General features: G+C 31.2%; 1 protein-coding gene across 6 annotated transcripts in view; it reads right to left on the bottom strand.

Annotated features, from left to right (window-relative positions):
* The window catches only part of GckIII (Germinal centre kinase III), a 274408-nt gene that overhangs the window by 66560 nt on the left and 182330 nt on the right, over window positions 1-25518 (bottom strand). For 3 of the 6 annotated variants that reach the window (XR_013884727.1, XR_013884729.1, XM_080179439.1), the window contains exons 1-2: window positions 21563-21798; window positions 20466-21233 (exon numbers count right to left, since the gene is read on the bottom strand). The exons of the other annotated variants lie outside the window; for them this stretch is intronic. Coding sequence is in view for 1 of the 3 variants with exons in the window: in XM_080179439.1 (XP_080035565.1) it covers window positions 20466-20771 (306 nt within the window). In the remaining 2 variants the exon portion in view is untranslated. Of the gene's footprint in view, window positions 1-20465; window positions 21234-21562; window positions 21799-25518 lie in introns of those variants that run through there. 6 annotated transcript variants of the gene reach the window in all.

Raw genomic sequence — 25518 nt, 5'->3', positions numbered from 1 at the left:
TATTTGGTAAATTATTGTCTTTTTTTCTATATACTGAACAATCTTTAAAAAAGTAAATTTCATGTATAATTGCTTTAACAGTGTTTTGTTTTTAAAGTTGTAACAAGCCAAAATTGAGTTGCTACTATAATAGAGAAAGCTACATTGCACTGCATTGTAAGTGCAACTTCTTTTCAATCAAACATTAGTGAGTAGAACAGTTTCTCTAATAATTTCAGTCTATTCTCATCTGTTATGTTTATTCATTTGAAACAGGCCAATAAAAAGTTGGCACAAGACACATAGTTAAGAGAAATATACTGCACTGCATTATAAGCGCAGCAACTCTATAATAAAATAGGGTTGTTTCAGTTAAAAAACGTTAAAGTTGGTACATACCTGCAAAATAAATATGTATGAATATTTAGAAAATAAATCAAATGTAATTTAGAAACAAATAATTTTACAAGTTGCACTTTTAAGACTCCAAATCATCTTATTAATTTCTATAAAAAAACTTTAGCTTTTGTATGATCAAATACGCTTAATAGAACCCCACAAGTGTTAGAAATAAGATTTGAAATGAGGCGGTAGAAAAATACTGGATTCTTCCATGATTTGTTATCATATGCAAAAGAAATCAAAAATACATTTGCTGATTACCTTTTTTACGAAAACAATTCTCCGTGTGATAAGTGTATTATAAATGGAGTTTTTATGCATTGCGATAATTTGTCAGTATGTCAGTAAATCTAGTAAAGTATTAGATTCATGGTACTTTTATTGGATTTTGATTAGTTGGGTCAAAATTGGTACAATCCTAACCTTCGTTAATCTACAAGAGGAGGGGGTTGATTTGTTAATAATCATTGATCAATTTATCGTTCATTATCTTATCTCTTAGGATCCCTGTATTTGATGTATGTAGTATTAAAACATAAACTGAAATGGAAGTGTCACGAAGGGAATGGTAATTAACTCATCTAGTTAATAAATCTTTACAAATCTTAATTACATCCTTAACCAGCACAGGGATATATTAATGGAAATTAGTTTGTGGTAGACAGTTAGAACAGAATAATATCTAAAATAACTAAACAATCAAAACTCAAATAAATTAAAATCATAAAATATTATTACTTAAACAATCAAGTATATATCCCTATACCTTGGGTCCTTAGTATTTCCTGGTAAAATATAACAACCCTTGATTAAAATTCACAGATTTATGGATAATTCCTGCACATTTTAGTTGTCCAAATTAGTTTGAATCATGTTATATACAAATGTTTTGATGTTTTATGTCATTGAATATAAATATAAATCAAATAAAAAATCTACGAAAAAAAAGAAACTTACATCAATGAATATTGCACAATCCCTTCTTATAATCCTTTGATATAATCCTATATTTGTAAATCAGAATGTAATTATTTTATATAGATTATTGGGGTGGGGGCAGGGATTATTAGGTGAGCAGCTACTAATCAATAAGGTATCTCCTAAGTACTCTTAAATTGAAGATTTTCAAAAATTACTACCATGTGTAAGTTAAATTAGATACCTATCTAAAGTTGATTTTATAATTAACAATACCTCCTTAAGTTAACTATAATGAATAATTTAATACTAAATGTTTTCCCTGATTTTGGACAAATTATTTCTTGTTATCTTTATTACTCATTAAGATTTATGTAATTGGTAAACAAATCTTAATAGGGGGGACGGAATGCAATTTATATGCGTTTTCTATTCGTCCAAGATTGTGATATTTAAGGCTTTATTAACATAAAAATATGTTTCGGATAATAAACAAATAATTCAGCTGACAGTAGATAAATAGAAAAATAAACAAAAGACTAAATAAAATCCATTCTAGTCTTTCTAACAGACATGCCTATAAAATTCAAACTTAATGATTTTCTATCAATATTTTCTTATAATTTGAAAATATAAAACACAGCCAAAAGTATAAAAATCTGTCAAGTTTCTAAAGCCCACACCTTAACTATAACCTTGAAAACATTAAAAAAGGACAAATATTCTGAAAGATAAAGACATTGAAACAAAATAAATAATAATTTTACAACCCTTTGACATAAATCACCCAATAAATTACTTTGTTACTGATTAAATAAAAATAAAAAAGATAAATAATTATGACGAATGAAAGTATTAGAACCTTTTAACTTTAAATAATAAGTACCTAAAAGTTTAAAACATTTCTCTAAGTTGCATAGAGCACTAAAATATACTAGGTAGAAATCAATGATTTCAATATCGAAATTGTCTTTAACACATTTTAAAGCAAATATGTGGCATTTAATTTTGAGATTATTTCTCCCTGTGTGACCTGCCTAAGGCAGACCATGTCTGTGTTGTGTAAACATTGAGTTGACACATAGATAGGCCATGAAACCCAGGCGGGGTCTGGGTCTGGTTAATATCACTCAACATATCAATCTTGAAAAGGATAAAAAAAGTAAAATCATGAGAGCAATATTATTCCGAGGACAATTTTCCACATACTAAAGTTTACAAACAAATTTTAGAAGAGCAAATAATAACAATCTAAAAAGCGTAATCTTTTTTCAGTGGAAAGAATTCATTCGTCCTTGTATAAGCGTGGGCCGAGTGGTAGTAAATGAAGAATGGCCACCTAAACTATGAAGGGTTATCAATTTAACAAAGTGTGGAATAGGAGTGACATATAGTTTGCTTAAGCGACTAGGTATTTGTTAATGTTATATTGGCAAATTATTATTCTTGACGACTTCTTTTAAAATCTTCTAGTGATTTTTTTTAAAACAAGAGAGCAATAGAGAATTACCAGTCTTATAATATGTAGAGAACCTCTCAAATAAACTGTAATCCGCGCACAATCCTCACTGTTACAAGGAAAGCAACAATGAAGGGTTATCCATCTACCCTTGGGTCATCTTAGGGTCACACTTACCAACAGAGATATAGAATCTGAAGATAATTTTAGACCAACATTATCAACACAAAATGTTTTGCTTTTCCAATGATTAAAATCACTGGATCCCTATACTTCATCTGCATCTATGGGTGTGAAGGTGTGAAAATTTCCAGAGAAATGCACACAAATCTAATTCCATTCTAATTTCCAGGAGATTTAATACCAATCATATATCTTTTGGGTTTTGCTTTTCAAGGTTCTACCCCTTCAGTTCCTCACAGATAGGTCATTGGAAAATTCATTTTTATCTTGACATAAAATTAAAAAGATGTCTGTCTGTAGAAGAGGATCTTGCTAACTCTAATTAGTCCAGGGAAGTTTAAAAACTATTTTTGGGGTAGGTACAACAACCCTCACAAGAGAATTCGCCCCAAGAAAAATATATCCCCCTCAAAATAATTTTATCATACAAAAATTGAAGGTAACGACGGTCGATTTTACCACCTTGCCTAATATGTTTTTATGGGGTAGCCGCCCGTTTCTAAAAATAGTAAAACTAGAAATAACTATATATCGCTATATTCGTCCCATGTGACTTATGGCTTATTTAAATTGAAGCCGGATATACCCAGCTCATACCAATAACAAAATTAATTCGCGAAAAAATCACGAAACCTATACGTGTTTTTCAGCTGTCGTTGGGGGGCAACACATCGTAAAATTGACGATCTCTCCATTTTCCCCCAAAATATTATTTTAGATTTTTTTTGCTTGTTGGTTATACCTTATTCCTGGGATATACCATTGTTATGAAGAAGCTGCGCTACTGAGCATGATTCTTTTAAAAAAACTGCATTTTAATGCACATGTATTTGCACATAAAAAGATAACTTTAGGCACATCTAAGGAGGAATCGTTTGGTTTTTTTAGCCAGCTCAGTGTAAACTCAATGTCATAAAAATTGCCTGCTTTTTTGAAAGCCCTGTTTAACCTTTTTAATGCAAATACATTATACCAACATTTAATATGTTCACGAGTTCAGTTTTTTTTAAAGCGTAACTATTCTTTGTGTTGTCCGTTATTATGTCTGCCAGACGTCATTTAGAGAGCTCCATAACTTAATTACTGTGTAAAACAAAATATTGTTAATTTATGATGGTTTTACTCCAATTTTTAGATCCATGTCAAAAAAAATTAATGATGAGGTTAAAGAAAAAGTTAATACCTAACAGTTTTTGGTTTTCAAATATTTTTAAAGATATATCTTAATCGGTAATATTGAGGAAGTTAAGGATAATTAATTTACAAATTAACATTGAGCTACAGCTGAGATTTGTTAAAAAGCATGAAACACGACATCTATCAACCAAAAACTATGATTCAACGAATAATAAAGGGAAGCAAGAATATAGGGACTTGAAAATGAAAAATAAATTTATCGCGTCCATAACACCCTCACCCGTGTTTTGTGTCTGTCCCGAAGGATCTCTCTAACCGCTGAACTGATATTGTTCTCCTTTACAGTGAAGCTTCTTATAGGTCCTGGGAAGGTTTTAAACTATTTTTAGAGAGGGTGTCCACTCCCCCCCCCCAATAAAAAAATATTTTTTTACTTTTTTAAAACTCAAATTTAAAATGGGATGAGGTCGACTTTTCCCCCTCCTACTAGTGCCCCTAGAGGCTTCTAGGGGGCGTAGCCCCTAGTACTGAATAATTTACTTATTATTGGAAGGAGAGGAAGAATAAATTATCAATTGTCTTATCCCTGTATCCCTAAGAGAGGACACATCCAGTAAACAAAAAAATGAGAAGAATTGAGGAACCAGGAAACATATAGGCAAAATTCTTAATTCTGGGCAGGAGTGGTGACACAAAATTCTTAATTCTGGGCAGGAGTGGTGACACAAAAACAACATGTAGGCAAAATTCTTAATTCTGGGCAAGAGTAGTGACACAAAAACAACATATAGATCAGTTCGCTGCTAATTAGTAAGTTGAATTATTGAGAGTTCACAATGAATCCTTTACTGGACAAACAACCAAATAGGGAGCCGCTTGCGTAACTGACAGAAAAGATACGTGCAATTATAGAGTAGCTTTGCTACTAAAATGAAAGGTATGCATGTTATTATTGCAATTATCGAATTGAACTAAGACGGGTAGGAAGATACAATAAAAATGGTGGAAAATTAGTCTGTCAAGGCTTGTTAAATAAATTCAATCAATGAGAAGACAAGGACGTTATTTGTTGCTAGGGGCAGAGAGATGGGGGGAGAGTGGTTCTTTGAATTGGTGGGGGTATTTTTATCCTTGCCCACCAAGATACAGTGGAATAAATAATTATGAATTGTTTTTGGTTTTTGTTTAAACATCGGAGGTTTTATTAAAAAATTAAATATAATTTTCTTCATTTTTTAATTAAAGGAACCTAGTTTGAATAAAAAAATCATCTGTTCTAAATGCTTTAGAACTTTTAAAATTATATATTTTTTCAACTGTTGAAAAAACCAGGCATCTTTGAAATGTTGAAAGCTTGATGTGCAAATTAATTAAAATACAAAGTCGTAACATCTTCAAACTTTAATTGTTATCAAATTTTCATAGAAAAAAGTAAAATAAAAAAGTGAAAAGCCATTCTCGATCCTATATTGTACAAGCAAAACAACCATTCCTAGTGCTTTTAATCTTCCTTCTACTCAATTTATGCGAATATATATATTTTTTCATAACACATACGCTGCGTGCCTTAATACTTAACTTTTTTCAATTCTAAACCTTTTCATTTTTTTGAAGGAGGGGGAAGGGGCTGGTTGGACGGGGAGGGAGACAGATATATAAATAGAATTGAATTAATCTTTATCATGTAATGTTTGTATGTACTCCTAACTTAATACTTTAAGAGAGATGTTTCAACAATTCATCTTCAATATTATAAAATTATCTTAAAAATGACAAAATATATTGTTATCCTGCATGTTATATCTACAAAACATGATCCATGTGGTCCTAGGGCAAACGCAGGAGTCCCAAACGTCGGAGTTGACACTTAACCTAACCTATTTTAGACCATCTTATCGGTTTTTTAATGCCTAACCTCTTCGGGGGGCTTATTTTTACATTCATATTTTAACCTAACCTAATCTGTATAGAAATACTTAAAATAATCTAACACTCCTGCGTTTGTCCACTCTGACGTTTGGGACTTCTTTGTTTGTCCTGGATCCGATCCATGTAACTAAATTTGCTGCATATATTTCCTTGTTCCTGGGATTATAGAATTTCAAAGCTGGTGAACGTGAATGAAAGATATAAACAGATGTTGCCTAGGGTTGTCCCACAAAGTGTAAAACAATTCATCAAAAGAAGTTGTATCAACTTTTTTTTTTATAGCTAGCCGGTTCTTTTAGTAAGTAGTAGATGTAAAATTTTTCATAGAATTCAAATATGCAATCGGTTTTTTTGTAGACCTCTTATTTTTTAAGTAATTTAAGTTTTTAAAAAAAATAATTAAGTCGGTTTTAAGGTACTAAAACGCAACAAAATAAAAGAAGAAAATGGTCAGTAAGAACAAAAATAGTAAGATCTTTAATTTGACACCTTACTTTTAAAATTCTGTTGATATTTAATTTTAACCGATTGCATATCTGAATTCTATGAAAAATTTTACATCTACTACTTACTAAAAGAACCGGCTAGCTATAAAAAAAATAGTTGATACACCTTCTTTAACGAATAGATGAATATTTAGGTCCAGGAACCTACAATGGTACCTACTGCATGTGCTATAACTATAAATAATAAGAGAAAGGACAATGCCTTGGTCCATAAACAGGCTGCAACTCATTTCCGGACAAGGTATGACTTCCCAAAAAGGTTGTTTTTATTTGCTTTACTGAGGCAACACCACTCCTCTACCTCTTGACTATATATGCGTAAAAAATGAATGCGCAATTTATCATTAGTTTGCAAATATGGTTGTTAAGATAACCTAACAGCAAAATCTATTCTAAAACTGAATTGTACGTCAGTAATGCGAAACTAATCTTAAAATATTCAGAGTCTAGACATTAATCTTAGATGTTTAAAAGGCAACCAAAATTTGTTGGTCCTATGTGAATATCCCTCCTCCCCCCACGCCTCTATTGTTTAATTTTTTAACCTCGACCCTATGTGACCCTATTTATGAGAGACCCTTTTCATGCAGTATCCCTTAACCTTATTAAAACCCTTATCAAAAAGGTGTTTTTGTGGTCCACTGTCAATTTTAGTGAAACAGTCAAAATATTTTTTTTTTAAATTGCTTAGGTAATAATATTTATTTTTTGTTTAAATTGCTTATTAACTAAAATAATAATATTATTATTGCTTTATAATAAATCAATCAGCAATTTTACAGAACCTTAAATAGACAAATGATTCATTTCAATATTAATTCACCATGTTAATTTGATGATAATAAAATGTTTTTATTATGTTTCCATTAGTAAAAATCCTTGAAAATTTTGACAAAATATCATCAATAATATTTGCTAATGGTGTGCGTTCGTTTCCGCACATTATCATAACAGGGTTATTAAATAAATGTTTAAGTATAGATATATAATCCAGATAACAACCTGGACTCAGTGTTAGGTTAGGTATCTTTTTTGACTGCTAGCAAATTGCTTTCTGCCATTTTGTAGCGACTTTGCTGTGTTAATATTTCATACGTTATTGGCTGATTATCAAAGACCCAATTAAAAGTCGGCACTGGGTCTGGGTCGGCACTCGGGGTGGGGACATATATATAGTTATTTAAACCGTTGCCCCTTTATTGTTTTACTTTCTTGTTCAAAAAATGGCACAATAATAAAAAATAAGATGATGTTTAAAGATTAGTGTTTAGCCAATTTGAAAGGAAGAGTTTATGCAGTCCTAGTGATTTAGTATAATGCCACGGAAGTGATTGCATTGCATACTGTATTTAATATTTGCTAGAATTGTCGAATTAATTCTCACTAATATTTAAATTTAGAAAAATAAGTTGATAAAAAGCAAAATTAATTTAGATTTTTGACAAAAAAGATGATTTTCAAATTTATAAAAAAAATGTTGATTAGAATCAAAAGTTTTTTGATAGGTATAAGTTTGATTTTAGATTTTTTGAACAGGTTTTAGTCCATTTTTGAGTCCCCTTTACTTCCCACCGAAGATAATTTGGATAATTAAAAAGTGGATGGAAAAGAAAATGATATTGAAGAAAATCCTTGCAGTTATTAAGAATTGCAAATGAGAAATGAGACAGTTGAAAAGAAATTTCTGGTGTACGATTACATCCGCCTAAGATTAATTCCAGTTCACTGCAGAATGGCAAAAAAAAAGGGAGGAGATTGTAGAGGGGGGGGGGGATTTGATAACGTAGAGAGAAAAGAAGGAGTTAGGCACTTAAGTAATAATTTGCTGTTTCTACAAATTTCGATTTTTGACTTTTTGAGTACGTGATAAAACATTGGAAGTTTGAAAACAAACTTAATTATAAATCCAAGATTTTTAAACTTCTATCCAAACTGACGCGTGCACATAGATTTGCACGGAGGGTGGGTAACATAAACTGGTGAAAAGGGAAAGGCGCGTCGACGCTATTATTGTTTTAATTTGATCCAATCATTGGAAAATACATTGATAAAAACAAAATATATTTATTTTTGACGCAAAATTGCTGAAACATCAAAATATAAATATAGAAAGGTTTATATAATTAAACTTATATTTAAGAAAATTGCAAGGACAAAAAAAAATTCTTTACGTACGGTCACGTGACATAAATCATATTTAAAAAGTAGGTATAATCTCTAAATCGACTAACATGTGTTTCTAAAATACCTTTACTTACATTGCATCTAATGTAATCAGGGAAAACGTGATATATTGATGGAAACATTTTTAATAATTTTAAAAAATACACTCAAATGTTAAATTTCTGTTTTATTCCTTTAATAATGCGGAATCGGGTAATTATCATAAAACAAGTACAAGTTAGTTCAAGAAAGTAAAAAAAATTCCAGTATGGCTTCGAATCCGCTAGATTAGTACCATTTCTCAGACATACTGAAAATCTGGTAAAGCATTGTATTACAGACAATTTTCAACGATTATTAAAATTAAAACCAGTTTTGTTAGCCTGGACCTTCAGCACCTCGGGGCCGCTAATATAACTCGTTTTAAAATATAATTATCATTTTAATATCCACGGAAAGCTGTTTATAATAAGAGGATAAAGAAACTGTTCTATCCCTGCGTGTGTGACTAAATTCTGTTCTCTATTTTCTAACTCATATATCTATCTCTGCACCTCTGCCTGTAATCGAATCTCTATTTTCTATCTTACTAGCGGCTTCGCCCCTAGCCTCTAGGGGCACTTAAGGTAGGAGGGAGAAAAGTCGACCTCATCCCATTTTAAATTTGAGTTTCAAAAGAGTAAAAAATATTTTTTTGTGGGGTTGGGGGGTGAAGACAACCTCCCCAAAAATAGTTTAAAACCTTCTAATGACCTATAAGAAGCTGTACTGTAAAGGATAACTATATCTGTTCAGCGGTTTGCGAGATCCTTCGGGACAGACAAAAAACGCTCACTACTTTATATAATAGGATATATTTATCTCTGCACCTCTGCCTGTAATCGAATCTCTATTTTATATCTCATATCTATCTCTGTACCTCTGCCTGTAATCGAATCTCTATTTTCTATCTCATATATCTATCTGTGCACCCCTGTCTGTAATCGAATCTCTATTTTCTATCTTACTAGCGGCTTCGCCCCTAGCCTCTAGGGGCACTTAAGGTAGGAGGGAGAAAAGTCGACCTCATCCCATTTTAAATTTGAGTTTCAAAAGAGTAAAAAATATTTTTTTGTGGGGTAGGGGGGTGAAGACAACCTCCCCAAAAATAGTTTAAAACCTTCTAATGACCTATAAGAAGCTGTACTGTAAAGGATAACTATATCTGTTCAGCGGTTTGCGAGATCCTTCGGGACAGACAAAAAACGCTCACTACTTTATATAATAGGATATATTTATCTCTGCACCTCTGCCTGTAATCGAATCTCTATTTTATATCTCATATCTATCTCTGTACCTCTGCCTGTAATCGAATCTCTATTTTCTATCTCATATATCTATCTGTGCACCCCTGTCTGTAATCAAATCTCTATTTTATATCTCATATATCTATCTCTGCACCCCTGCCTGTAATCGAATCTCTATTTTCTATCTCATATATCTATCTCTGCACCCCTGTCTGTAATCGAATCTCTATTTTCTATCTCATATATCTATCTCTGCACCCCTGCCTGTAATCGAATCTCTATTTTCTATCTCATATATCTATCTCTGCACCCCTGCCTGTAATCGAATCTCTATTTTCTATCTCATATATCTATCTCTGCACCCCTGCCTGTAATCGAATCTCTATTTTCTATCTCATATATCTATCTCTGCACCCCTGCCTGTAATCGAATCTCTATTTTCTATCTCATATATCTATCTCTGCACCACTGCCTGTAATCGAATCTCTATTTTCTATCTCATATATCTATCTCTGCACCCCTGCCTGTAATCGAATCTCTATTTTCTATCTCATATATCTATCTCTGCACCCCTGCCTGTAATCGAATCTCTATTTTCTATCTCATATATCTATCTCTGCACCCCTGCCTGTAATCGAATCTCTATTTTATATCTCATATATCTATCTCTGCACTCCTGCCTGTAATCGAATATCATACTCCCTTCCCTGAGTATCATATTACCAATCTCGACACAATTTTTATTATTTTCTCAGCCAAGGAAAATATTCAACTTACCTATAAAAGGATTAAATTCATTAATATTTAACAAATGCATAATGATTACATAAATTCTGGGATGTTAATGGACAATAGATTGATGGGCTCACATGAAGGAGACTAGCACCGAAATCGAAGAATGAAGAAAGCTAGCACCAAATGTCTTAAAGTGAAGAAAGCTAGCACCTAATGTTTTGACCCTTCTTAATTGTATTATGTATTAATCCTATTATATAAAGTATTAAGCGTTTTTTGTCTGTCCCGAAGGATCTCGCTAACCGCTGAACCGATATTGTTCTCCTTTACAGTGAATCTTTTTATAGGTCCTGGGAAGGTTTTAAACTATTTTTCAGGAGGGTGTCTTAACCCCCCTCTCCCCCAAAAAATAATTTTTATAACTCTTTGAAAACTCAAATTTAAAATAGGATGAGGTCGACTTTTCCTTCTCCTACCAGTGCAATGCAGTGGAGGCTTCTAGGGGCGTAGCCGCTAGTAATACATAAATTGCTCCTTCCTCTTTCTCACACAAAATATGTCCCGGCCCTTTAACACCTAAAATCCCTCCCACTATTAGAAATCTTGTAAATCTTAAGGATGAAGAACCCTAGCACCAAATGGTGTAGAATGAAGGAGACTAGCACCGGTGCTAGTCTCCTTAATGTGAGCTGATTGATGTACATCCCCAATGATTATTAACAAATTTACCCCTTACATAGATTAGAGTGACTTATTGAATCGAAAGTTACTTTTTTAAATTTTTATGCTTGTTAATAAAAATGTTGTGTACCAGATCAAACAGGGATGGAGGGGGGGGGGGGGGGAGAGTGGCATCATTTTCTATAATTGGGTTAAAGCTCTAAGGCTAGGGTCGAAGTCAATTCTTAATAATAAAAACATTTCATTATTAATGAGTATATAAAAGCATCAATGGAAAACCTACAGAAAGAACATCCCACACACAAAAAATCAATAAAACAACAATAAAAACTGAAACACGTTTCTTACATAACTCCTAGATATAAGAACTTGGTTGTTGCAGGAAAAAAGGATAGAGTAAGGACAATCAACATACAATTTAGGTTAAAAGAAAGTGCTGAAATAGAGAGACTATAGAGACCAAAGGACATGCTCTTTTTGCTTATATTTATTTTATTTAATTAAGCTAGTTATCTTTAATTATACAGAGTACACCCTATACTTGTAATCCTATGTTGAATGAAGTAAATCTATCATGTTTATATTTATATTAATACAAAGAGTACACCCTATCCTTGTAATCCTATGTTGAATAAAGTAAATCTATCATGATTATATTTATATTAATACAAAGAGAATACCCTTTCCTTGTAATCCTATGTTGAATAAAGTAAATCTATCATGATTATATTTATATTAATACAAAGAGTATACCCTTTCCTTGTAATCCTATGTTGAATAAAGTAAATCTATCATGATTGTATTTATATTAATACAAAGAGTATACCATATCCCTGTAATCCTATGTTGAATGAAGTAAATCTATCAAGTTTCTCTTTTTGCAAAAAGAATTTGTAAGTAGTTCTACAGACTGACCAAATTACAGGGAAAATTCAATGGAATATAAATAAATCTTCCCGCAATGCAAAAAGAGGAAAATTCCGTCTTTAAAATAAATCATTTGTCATTTGTAAAAACTTATGCTAATGCTAATGTCGTTTGGGTGAGTTGCACCTGGACTGAACAGTCAACTTGTCAACTCAAGGCCAGACTCTTGGTCCTTCACCTCATACCCGTAGTACAGTACATTACAGACAACCAACTCTCTGTGATGCACGACCTTTGTCTGAGAAGTCCTAACTGTGCATGGTAACGAGTTGCGCCTGTTTTGGGCCAAGGCATTCCCCCCACTCTAACTATTTACGTCGCGCATTTGACATAGTAGCAGTGGGAACCATTTTTAACGTCTTTAGTTTTGACGCGGTGTCGGACCGAGATTCGAACCTATCACCTTCCCGACGACGAGCGAATGCGCTACGTGTTGAGCCACGGTCGCGGGTTTTGTAAAAACTTAACTATCATCTGTAATAAATTCAATAAAAATATATTAGAAAGCTTTAGCTACTTGTGTAGTATAGCTATTCTTGTTTTATATCTACTTTTTACAACTCAGGCTTTGCTACTTAAAATGTTTTAAAAGATGTAACATTTTATTCTAAATCCATGCTTTTTTTATTGCTTTAAACATATTTTCTAAATATTGTTTTTTTGCCGTCAAATTATCAATCATAAAATTATGTATAGTTCAAGTAGTAATAATATGTAATCAATAAAATATTTCACCATTACAAAAGGTGTACAAAACAAGTTTGAGAGAAATTGTTTTGAAGTTAAGCAATAGCAATAACCAGGTTTCTAATGAAACAAGTCTCAAAAACTCTACTTTAGCTCACATAATCAATTTTTTGCAACAATTGGTGTTTCTGTGATACTACCATAATAGTCTGAGTGTCCACATCCGACACAGTTAACAAAACAGTTTTTCAAGGATCAGTACCTAATGAGAATTTTTTTTGCAAAAGGGGGAAGGGGTTAAATAACTATTAATCCACACCTTTTGGGCCCTACACCGTCTTTAAATTGGGTCTTTGAATTATCAGCTAAGTGCGTCGTAATAATTAACACAACCAAGTCGCTACAAAACAGCAGAAAGTAATTTGCTATCAGACGAAAAAGGTCCCTTACACTGGATCCAGGTAGTCATATATGTAATGTATACTTATTATGTGTTATACTTATCAGAGTAAGTAAGTATTGGTAATAAGATATTATACTTAGCAAAAACTAAACTTTTTTTGGGGTATTTTAAAAATTTATTTTCCTTTTTTACTAGGACTCCTGGCATATATTGAGGTTGGCAACAAAGTGTAGCATTGTGATCAGATATGAAACAGTTGATTAAACTGCAATAATCATGGTTACAGGGATAATTCAATGTAAAAAAAAAAAGATTTACTCACACCACAAGAACAGTGTAAATTTACATCTTATGATTATTTTAATAAAAAAGGCAGGAGTCAAAATAATTCAACTTTAACTCCATCTACCTTTCGCTTTCTTACAAGCAATTATAAAACGTATCAATTTTCACTGCATCAGCATTTTCTATACAGTATAAATTGTTATTTTTTTAAAATCGATACTTTATTTATGAACATTTATTGGTATATTTGAGCATAGAGATGATTACGTCTAAAACAAGTTTAATTTCTAAAATAAAGTGTACATGTTGCTAATTATATAAGAGCTTCGGCACAATAAAAACAAGAAAGTATTGAGATTTTCTTAAAGGTCAATAATCAAAGCAGTTAAGATTGTTGCTACCAATTTAGATAAAAACCCTTCAGGCTAACAACAAAATAAAATACTTTTCTTCAAATAGATAAAGCATCAAGTCAGACGAAAAATAAGCAATGAACTCTAAATATATTCTAAAACTATTTAAACTCGATAATATGATCTGTATTTGAAGTTTGTCATCAAGGATAATAACGATGCGAGTAGCGTGAAAACAACAATATTTTAAAGAAAAATCAAAGTAAATCCTTTTAAATTATAAACCAAAGCCTTAGCATACCACAACAGCATTAATTTTCATGTTTGACTGTAAATTTGTCTGGTACCCAAGGTTTTATGAAATAGATTTCTCCTTAGAAGACTTAAAATATTTTAGGTACTTTTTTACAATCTTGAATGGTTGATTCAAACTACCAGTAAAGTATTAGCCATATGGATGTACATTTTCTTATCCCTTAAGATCCTTGCTTTAGGTTTGTTAAACAATAAATTAGAACAGGCGGAAATGCATTAGTTATATATAGAGAAGCTGGTAAACTAAGATGGGGAAAACCCGAGTGTACGATAACAATATTCAAATTCTATAATCTAATCTAATTATTCACGAATTCATGTGAATCAAACTAATTTTCATGGAAAAGTATAAGTATTTTGATAAATAGTTATCACTTAATATTTTTGTGTTATTCTTGATTTTAACCCATTTTCTCTTAATAAGTTTACTTATTTAATAAAAAAAACTTTGAAACGTTCATCTAATGAGAAACTTTTTGTCTTCACACATTTTCAGCATGGAAAAGATACCTAATTATTTTAATGTTCAATCATGAAACTTTATAATACTATGATTTAATTAAGATCAATAAAATAATCCTAGTCTAAAGAGTATTGAAAATGAACAAAACGTGATCAAAAATTGATTAATTATCCCAATCCCAAATAAATCTTGAAGTACGTAGAACACATAACACTTACAGATGTTTGTAAATTGAGTATTTAATTAGTATTATAATACAGAATATTGGTTTAGCAATTCAATTTCATTGGTTAACTTTAATTGGGACACCTGAGCTGGATCTTTAAAAGCGTAGCCGTGGCCGTAGTCGTGGTCAGAGTTACAGCCACCAACCTAATAGCGATCTTTAAATCATATTAACTACGCGTAATCGTGGCCACAAAAAAAAATGCGATCTTTAAATCATATTGACAACGCGTAGTTGTAATCGTAGCGTGGTTAACCACGCTAAAAGTGACCACAGTCCGTTGGTGTGGCTAAAGCATTGCTAAAGCCACGAAGACAGCTGCTTTTGATAATTTTAACGTAAAACTATTGAAAACGTAAATTATAATTGTTAAATGAATGTATGAATAATTGTACGGGCATGGAATATTTTATTTAAAAACTATCATAAAAATATTTTAATTGTGGTTTTTATAAATAATAAAATAGAAGTAAATTATAAAAGTTAGGATGTAGTTTATTTATATGATGTATAAAATAACGTACGGGCATGGAATGATTTGTTAATATTGAACCGTCACGCATGGGTATTGGGTAATACTAATAAAGTATGTTGCCTGTGTTACATAAAGAGACAGTTTTTAGGAAATTAATATGATAAAACTATAAATATACTTAAATTAAATTAAATTCTTTTGGGGATTTATTACTGCAATATTATTGATAAGGTTGGAATATGATTACATTTTTTAAATTTTAGTAATTGAATGTATTTTTTTATTTATATTGAATTTATTGGACTCTCCCTTTGTCTTGTGTGTAGTGGCTGTCTGTCCAGCCGTGCTGGGCAATTGGCCGGGCGTGCAATGTCGTGCTGTGCCGTGCCCCGGCACGATATAGGCCATACCAGCCGTAGTACCAACTACATTGGCTCATGCCCTTAATAATATGTAAATATTACAAACATTTAAAATGTGTTATTAAAATAGTAATTTTGTATAAAATATAATTTCATTTCTTTGATGAAAAAAATTTATTTTTAGGTGGGCCATAAAAGATTTTAGATATCCATAATTCTAGGATAGCCGGCATTGCACTTCTGTAAAATCATTTAAAAATCCATGTTTTATTAGCAGCACTGTGGCGACGACTACGGCTACAGCTACAACCACAGCTACGCCTACGACAACGACTACAACTACTACTACAGCCATGACTACGGCCACGGCTACAGCCACGCCAACGGCTACACATTTAAAGATCCAGCTCTGTCATACAAAAACAAATGAATAAACGAGGAAATTCTCCACACAAAAAAATCAATTGAAAAAGAAGACATTTCTACATATTTATCTCAAATTCAGATAAAATATTGGTTTTTAAACTTATAAGGTTTTAAGCTGAAATGAGAACAACTGACATACTCAAAAATAGTGATTTTTTTGTCATTATTTCAGTCAGAGAGGAACATATTAACCAATAAAAAGCTATTAAACTTAACCATTTATCCTGAATAAATCCAAAATAAATATTCATAAAAACTATAAAAATGTGCAAGTGCTGTAAAAGGGTGTTCTATCAAGGAAGCAAAAAACTGTTTCTTTTTCACATTTCCAATAGTTTTCACTCACGCAAAAATACATCTTCAACTTATTTCTATTAAAAATCATTTAGTTTATTATCATTTAATTGCAGTTGTAACATCCTAGCGGAAGTGAATGACCACCTAATAAATGCTGGCCAAAATTTAATGCAAATCCCAAGAAGGCACTCAACAACAACGGATTAAAAACAAGTACAATGACACCCAAAGCAATCTTATTACTTCAAATTGTTTTAAAAACTGCATCTTACCTAATTAAGTGATTAGTCGCTTATTAATTTGTAAGATTAAGATGTTAATTTATTATTTGCAATTTTCCTTTCCTTCCCAGAATAATTTTGAGCATCAAGATATTTTGTTTTATTTTAGGTTAGGCTAGAAGACAATATGCAATTTTTTAAAGAAAAATTTTAAAACCAACTTGTTTTTAACTTAAGTTGAAAAAGTATATTTCCGTTTAACTGAATTTATGGGAAAGGTGATAATTTAAGAAATATTTGTGGCCCAACGCCCTCGAGTTTGCAAAACTGAGTGCTAAGCCGCAAAAATTAAGAATGCAAGTAACCATGATCTTTGCTCTGGTGAACCAAGGCAGAGGTAATAGATAACTGGCTATAAGTTTTTAAAATATTTTCTAAAAATTCACCTTTAAGCAATTTAATTTATCTACTACATGTAAATATTGAAAGTGTTAAGGGGTGCATGACACCCCCTAGAAAATCCTTGAAAGCTAAATGCTATCCTATATGTCTTTTTTTATCCCTGGTGTGTGTGTATGTGTGTGTATGTTTGACACTCCCTGAAGCAAAGAAGAGGGAGTAACTGTCGAAAACAGTGACTTCAATCAAAAATAGCAAAGGTGGTAAAGATCTAAAATAATTAAAAATATTTTAGATCTAAATTGAAATCAAATCATAATAAAGTTTGATGACAAAATTGTGTAGTAGATTAATCTTGGCGCCATTGTCCCATTCCTCCCTGAGTAAATTCTACTCTGCATATGACACCAATATTTCAAAACATTCATGAATACGAAAATTGGGCAGAATTACAATGGTTTGAAAGTAGACTAAAAGACCCCCAATCCATTGATTTTTATGTATTATGTCGTCAGGTTACTCGTGTGTCAAGGCATTTCCTTTTGGTTTAACTAAAAGGCATTACATGAAATTAGAAATGGCTGACAAACTAATAGAATAAAGTAAAAAAGCACAAAGGTCTAAAGCGAGGTGGCTTTTTTTAGCCAAGATAATTAACTAAATAATATTTATGCTGCAAAATGTTTTAAAGGGACTGTGAACGTAAATTTTTCTCATCTTAATATCAAATCTTAACATCATCTCATTCATAATATCTCACAGATTGAGCAAAACGCGCTTTTGTTTGCTTAAAAAACGGCTTTTTCCGACGATTTTTATAAGGTACAGGGAAAGGAAGAAATTTTCCGTATTATATAAAATGTGCATTAAATTGCTTTTTTCTCCCATTATAGCTAAAATTAAACTTTTTCACATAGTTCTAGATTTTTCCTAACGGTTAAGCTGACTTTTAACATAATCCTTGCTTTAAAACAATGTATAGTTACTTAGAAATTGATAAAATAAGCAATATTTTTTTATTGAAAACCAAATACAATAACAAAGCCAGAAACAGGTTTTTTATTATTATCCAATTAACTTTAGATGGCCCATCTCTCGCCCACCTTTAATTACAAATTTGTAAAAAATAAACACGCAATATTTCTTTATGAACAGTCTGATAAAAGTGTAAACTAATTCTCCAAAGTGGGTTATTTATTGTCCAACACAATAAAAAAGGATATTACTATTTTAAATAACCTATGAGATTAAACCCTTTGTAGACAGTGAGGTATTTTTTTTGTCAATAATACGAATTTAAAATAGGTCTTTATTACCTAATTACTACGTTATAAAAAAACTAATTGGCAATTTTATAGCATAAAATAAATCCTTAACAGTAAGTAAATTGTTTCAACTATATATGACACGTTAAATATCCCTACAAACATAATAAGAAATAAAAATGTTCAGATTTTCCCTGTTTTTTCCTTTTTCCCTCCCAAAATATCATAAAACCAAGGCATTATTCCTGGATATTTTTGTTAATAGGACGTTTTTGGTTGATCAGTGTAGTGAAATGTGCTTAGAAAATGTTAAGATTTGATAATCAGATGAGAAATTTTTACGTTCACACTCCCTTTAAGAATTAAAATGACAATATTTTCATGTTTTTAAAATTAATTTCCTTAAAAAAAGGTGGTTTTCAATAAGAGAAAAATTTGTTTAATATTTTGATATTTCATGATTTATAGTTCCAGTGGTATTTATGTAATATTCTTGTTGTAACGGAATAAGTTTTATCAAAATTAATTTGAATGAGTGTTCTAATAAAGTTGTGTCGAATGAAACCGTGATATTATTTTCAATTATCTATAAAACATATAAACCATTGTATTAGTTTTAACAGTAAAGCTTGTAAATGTGCAGGTTTTATGCTCTATTTAGGGGTTTGATACAATTATCCACTTTTGTATAGGTGACAGTACTTCATAACAGAAAAGCCTTTTTGTCTGCTCTGTTCTAAAATCTATTTTTAAAATAAATATCCATGTCTTTGGAATATTGCATGTTTACTAAAGAAAGATTTGTGATAACTTTGTTTAATAATTATTAGAAACATTATATTAAACTTTCAGGTTCAAATGTGTACTTTCATACCTAAATAGATAGATGGACAGAAAGTAAACAAAAAAATGGGTTGACTGAAAAATACCTATTGAATGCCGATTCGATCCTTTGAAGCATCACATAAGTCTTAAATAAGTTTATTGCTATTAGTAAACGAGTAACACAATCGATATAAATATTATCATGTTTCTATTTATTGGCCTAGAAAACTTCTAAGAGATCAACTAATAGAGAAAATAGATTAATCTCTATGACACAATGCAATTATATGCAGCTTACTTTATATGCAACACTTAGCTGCGATCGTTATAAACAAATAAAATGATATGATTTTGTATACAAAATTGAAAGGCAAAATATTCATACTTAAAAATCAATTTCTTTTGATCTTGATGTACTATCTTTTAAAGTTTTAATAGATATCTTTGATGAACATTTTGTACTTTTCATAAGTGAGCAACTATTAGGAAACTATTAGCCTTAATAAAAATACTGGAAAAGCTAAAACAAAAATAAAATGCATTTCTTTCTTGATTTTTCCGCATTTAATTTATGAATAATAAAAAAGCAAGGAAAATATCTTATCAAAATGTAAGAGTACTAAAAATACGTTTATTTGGCATTTAAAGAAATCTAAAAAGGTCATTTTAGACTAATTTAAATATTTATCAGAAAATTATAATTTATTTTATCATTTGACACCTACTAACTTCTGATATAAGATAGCATTTTGTTAAACCATTAAAAATTAGATGAAATTATATAAAAGTATTTAAGAATACCAAACTAAAAATAGGTGGTTAATTACATCTGAAGTATTCCTACCTATTATATGGTTGTATTATTAAAAATTATTTGCGATTTTATAGCCTAATGAACTTCATTAAAGAATTGACAAAAATAAAAAGAGGTAACACATAAAGAAGTTTTTTGAAGATAAAATATCAGTAACCTGAAGTGATTCTTAAAAATATTTTTTTGGCTCACTGCCTCACTAAAATAGTGAGGCAAAATTATCCCCTCTAACTTTTTAGCGAGCCTAAATGATTTTAGTGAGGCAGTGAGCCAAATTTTTTTTAAGAATTCACCTCTGGACTTTCATCAATAGAAAATTTAAGTCTAAATTTAACTGAACTTACCAGCTGATTAAGATGTGGTTGTTGTTTTCTCGGCGCCACCCAGGTTTGATACCGCGGGTTTAGATTGTTCTGCAGCTTCGGCTGCGAGGGATGGTGAGCCGTGTGGGCCCATGATGCGGGTCCAGGCGCAGTGTAGTATCCCGCCGGATACCTCATCATACCTGGCCCACCAGCAGGCACAACCAGCCCCTTTTTCAACCCATTCTTACCACCCTTGTTGTTATTATTTTGCGCATTTTTTAGCTTTTCAAACTCTTTTTCTTTCTCCTTTTGTTTTTTACTTTTCTTATCACTGATTAGACCCATAGTATAGGTTGTGGAGGCTACCAGGCCTATCTTGATGATAATATCCCAGCCTGACTGGGAGGTCTAGGCTGACACGCTAGCAGTGCAAAATCACGGGGATGTCTTGCATGCCCCTAATAACAAAATAATTTCTTTGTATCTTTTGTGTTTTGTATCAATTGTTCACATGAAATTCATTTGTATGAAAGAATCATACACACACGCACATATGTATGATAAAAAGAAAATAAAACACCTGCCACACTTTGTGCAAAGTTTTACAATACAACCACCAGCTTTTAACAATGTTTGTGATATTATACACACACAAACAATCACAAATTCACAGCAACAAAAATAACAACTGATTAATAAATAACAATAATGTTGTCTTTTTTTCTGTACTTAATGTACTAGATTTGTGTACTTTTTGGAAGTACAAGCAAAATTTTGGCACTGAAATGGAATTATTCAGCAGCACATCTGATAAATATTTTGTCTTAACAGAAATCATTCAAAAATTTTTGAATAAACTGATATCATTTAACTTTTTAAAATTTAAATTTAAATATTTATATTTTTAATAGGCATATCATGAAACATTTAAAATTATAAATAAAATGTCAATACAAAATATAATTTTGTAAATCATTTACACGGTTTTTTTGAGATAGATTACCATATTGATAATTATATAAAAAGAGGAAACCAAATAAAAAATATATGACAACTCAAGGCCAAAAATTGTGAGCTTGAAGGTAGATAGATTCAGATTGGTGAATGAAATTATGAATGGGTAACTGTGAAGACACCTCAAGTCAAGATGCACCAAACTTATTTCAACTTGTTGGAAGATTTCAAACTAACTGGCACGATATTGGAAGATATTTGGATCACAACTGTTATAGGGTCCATTCTTTAACAATGACAAACTTTTGATTTGTTTAAATATCAAATTTTATATGATTTTTTGACTGACAATGGCTTAATAACTGCTTTAAGGTCGACCTAACTGACTGTGGTCGATGTGAAACTGGAATTTAGATTCTAAAATTTTACCCACCCCTCAATGCCCTCTCTTTCATTCTCTCTCTTAGTTGAAGGAAAGAGAGAGAGAGCGTAATTTTGTGTGATGATCTACCTGGTACAAGGGGGCACACACACACACATAAAATGAGAGGGTGGCAGAGAGTAATAGGATCTACGCACCTAGTACACAGAGATGAACCATTCCAATCTCAACAACCATTCCCGACTTTTAGACCCCCTTTACCCTCCCCCAACCCATTTAACCAAAAATAAGAGGGGGGGGGGGGGGGAGAAGTGAGAAACAAGGATGAGAGTAATGAGAATTATCACTTTTTGGGGAGGATTAAAAAGGGTGGTTTTGATTGTAGAATTGTAGACGGATCTCTCTTTTGCTCTATGGACCGGGACACTCACTAACTCTCTCTCTCTCTCTCTCTCTCTCCCTCACTATCTCTCTCACGCCCTCATATCAAAGGATATATTTAAATACGCGCAACCAAACGACGTCCTACGTCTACAGGATAACTACAAGTGTCCTATTAATTCCACATAAAAATACTTTACTGAATAAAATAAAAATTTAAACAAAATTATTTCGACCCGAATAGCTCTAATGAATTCTTACTAATTTCATTAGAATACCATTACCCAACACTAAACATAGAACTAAATCAACAAAACCTTAATGCAAGCTACATAAGTCAGGTTTTCACAAACAAAACTTGGTATGTACTTGTACTATTATTAAATTATTACCCTTTGTAGATCTCAGTAACTATTTCATTATTATGTAGGAAAAACACACAATTTAAATTATGATAGGAATCAAATTAATACTGCAATACTTGAACATAGAGAAATACTGTTTTTGTGGGTGGAAGTGTTTGCACACTCTTAACGCTATGGCATTTAAAAGGAGATGATTTTGATGGGAAAGGGAAGGGAGGAAGAATACTTTCATATACGAGAAATTTTATCTGGAGCATAATATACCAACCATAAGTGTCATATCCTCATTTTATACTAGAAATGCGCTTTAGATATAATTTACGGGTACTCTTAAAAACTTAAATCACCATTTCATCATAAATTGAAACATATCATCTAAAATTCGAACAAGTAAAAAACAATTTCTCTTCAGAGAAAGAGAGGAAACATTCATCCGAAAATAAGTTTAAAATTAGTTACTTTTAACAATTCATCTTCTACCTTATTGATGACGATTACATGATGCAATAATTTAATATTTAGCAGATAAAAAATACACTTTGACTCAATAATGATAAGTTTTAACTGATAAAAAAGTTGGAAGCAAAAGACTGCAATTACCAAATATGAAAATACGGGAAAATATAAAAAAGGAGATTACGTCATGTCCAATAAACAAAATTTCCATAAAAGAAGGAAAAATTGCCCTACTAGAGTTTTTAAATAGAGAACTAAGGTTTATCTAACTTATTTTTGACAGCCCGTGGATCTCATTTTATATCCAAATAAGATTAAAAAGTCATAAAAAATATAAATTTACTGTAATTTTTTGTCAACAATGTAGTTAATTTTTCATTTTTTACCTAACCACTTTAAATAAGAAATTTGTTAGAATTTAATAAACTCAAAAAAAAAACAACTAGCTGAACAAGATTAAAATATCCTCTTATATAAAGTAGTAAGGCCTTTTGTCTGTAGCTTAAGATTTTGATAACTACTGAACTGCCCTTACATATTATTTCGAATACAGAGCCCCTACAGGCTAAAGGCGCAGCCGCTTGTTTATTAAAAAGCAATGCAAGACTTTTTCACAAACTTGTCCTTCGTTCTTATTATTATCTTTCCATTGTGTCAATGTGCATTCTCTTATTTGTTAACAAGAAAAACTTTTATTTTGGTCAGGAAAATACAGTCGTTGCAACATTTACAATAGAAAAATAGAGAAGATGAATGATCCTAAAGACTGAAGTATAATGTCTCATTCCATTGTTAGCCCAAAAAAAGGACAAATACAAAAAAAGCGCGCAGTTAAAAGAAAATGATCAAATATTTAGTCACATTCGCACGTTGACGTTTAAAGCAAATTTGTAAATCTTTTTGTGTCACTTTAATGACTTGAAAATGTGTTCAGTCAGCTGTTTGGCCGTAAAACCTTCAGAGTTTTAGAAAAAATGCCATCGTTTCTTATTAGATCATATTTACTCATTTAATTTATTTAGTTTTCTAGGATACTCTGCCTTAGTAAAGTAAATATTTCTGTTGTTGTTATCAATGCGTATTTGTAAACAACAATAAAAGTAACAAGGATAAAAAAGTTAATGATATACCCAGCTTAAAATAAATAACTATTCAGTTATAAATCTTTCTCAACCCAATTTAAAAGGAAAAAAGTCTACTTCATCATTCCGAAATATATTTCAAGTAAAAAATACTCATTATCAATCGCATCTTTTAGTGAAGTGAATCAAGCAAATATAGCTTGGTCAGTTTAAAATAAATAGTGGTACATTCAACAGTTGCAGAGAAACCATTATTTCATATTCATAAACAACCAAAATAACTCTTATTTGTCTTTCAAATTTGTTCTAAAACCTTTGCTAAGTTGGACATTAACCACCCTTGCTTAAATTTAAACCATAAAATTAAATATTTATAATATAATACATAATTTCTAATCCCATCTTTTTAAGATAAAATCAGTTAATAAAAGGGTTATGAGACAAATTGGCAAGGATTTAAATAATGCCCTCTCCACCAACCCCCACCCCCAACTTTCACCCCCTAAATTAGCCGGCACCAAATTGTCAAAGCATGAATTAACTTCGAAAATGTATTAGATCAAGTTATCAGAATTGCATATTATTACGATAGCAAAAATGCGCGTTTCCCTTTGCTTTACGATCATCACTAGTATATAGGCGATAGAATTCTGAAGTAATTCAATACTGTTGTCAGTCATGAGTTTGGATATTTTAGGTCTTAGGTAAGTTTTAGGCTATTTTCCAGAAGGGGAGAGGAATAGGGGTATTATTTCAAGGTATTCGACTAAAGAATTTTTTGAAAATTTTAGGACAGGCTATTGGACATACATAATCCTTTATCAGGAATTCTACATTCCAATCTAGGAATTAAAGCGTACTCACCATTTTTTTCGCAGTGAAGCTACTCTACTATTCATACTTAATGTCGATCAAGATAACAAAAAGTAAAATAATAGCAAAACTAAAGAAAATTGTTGCTCCTTTTTATTTTAAATCTACAAAATTTGTGTTTTCTGAACATAAGCATGTAGTGTTAATTTCATTAGGTTATCCCTATTTTGATAATATGTCAGCTGGAAACATTTTTCATTAAAACTATTTAGTCAACATAACCTATCAAAATTCCAAATAGGATCTTAACTTTTTATATATTTTTTAAAAGTTAATTTAAATGTTTAGATTTAAAAGGCCTCGCTACTATCAAAATTGATGTCCTTGTTCTAATGGAAATTGATACACCATGTCCGTAGTAAAACCGACTATAAAGCAGATAAGGGGCTCTTCTTAGGGGGGGGGGGGGATAAGATTTTTGTATGGGGTTATTTTAGGGTTTAACTACTTAAATAAACTTCATTATAACCAAATATTGGATTATATGCAGGTTTAGACAAATGCCTAGCATATTTTGTAAAAAAAAAGATAGGTAGGGATTTATCAAACAACATCAAAGTATTGAAATGACAATTTAGGTTTTAAAAAGTCTTAATGAT

This window comes from Acartia tonsa, chromosome 2 (assembly GCF_053477335.1).
Source record: "Acartia tonsa isolate MP-2025a chromosome 2, ASM5347733v1, whole genome shotgun sequence".
Taxonomy (NCBI): domain Eukaryota; kingdom Metazoa; phylum Arthropoda; class Copepoda; order Calanoida; family Acartiidae; genus Acartia; species Acartia tonsa.
The sequence above is the reverse complement of the archived record's forward strand: the minus strand, read 5'-3'. Positions and strand labels throughout refer to the sequence as shown.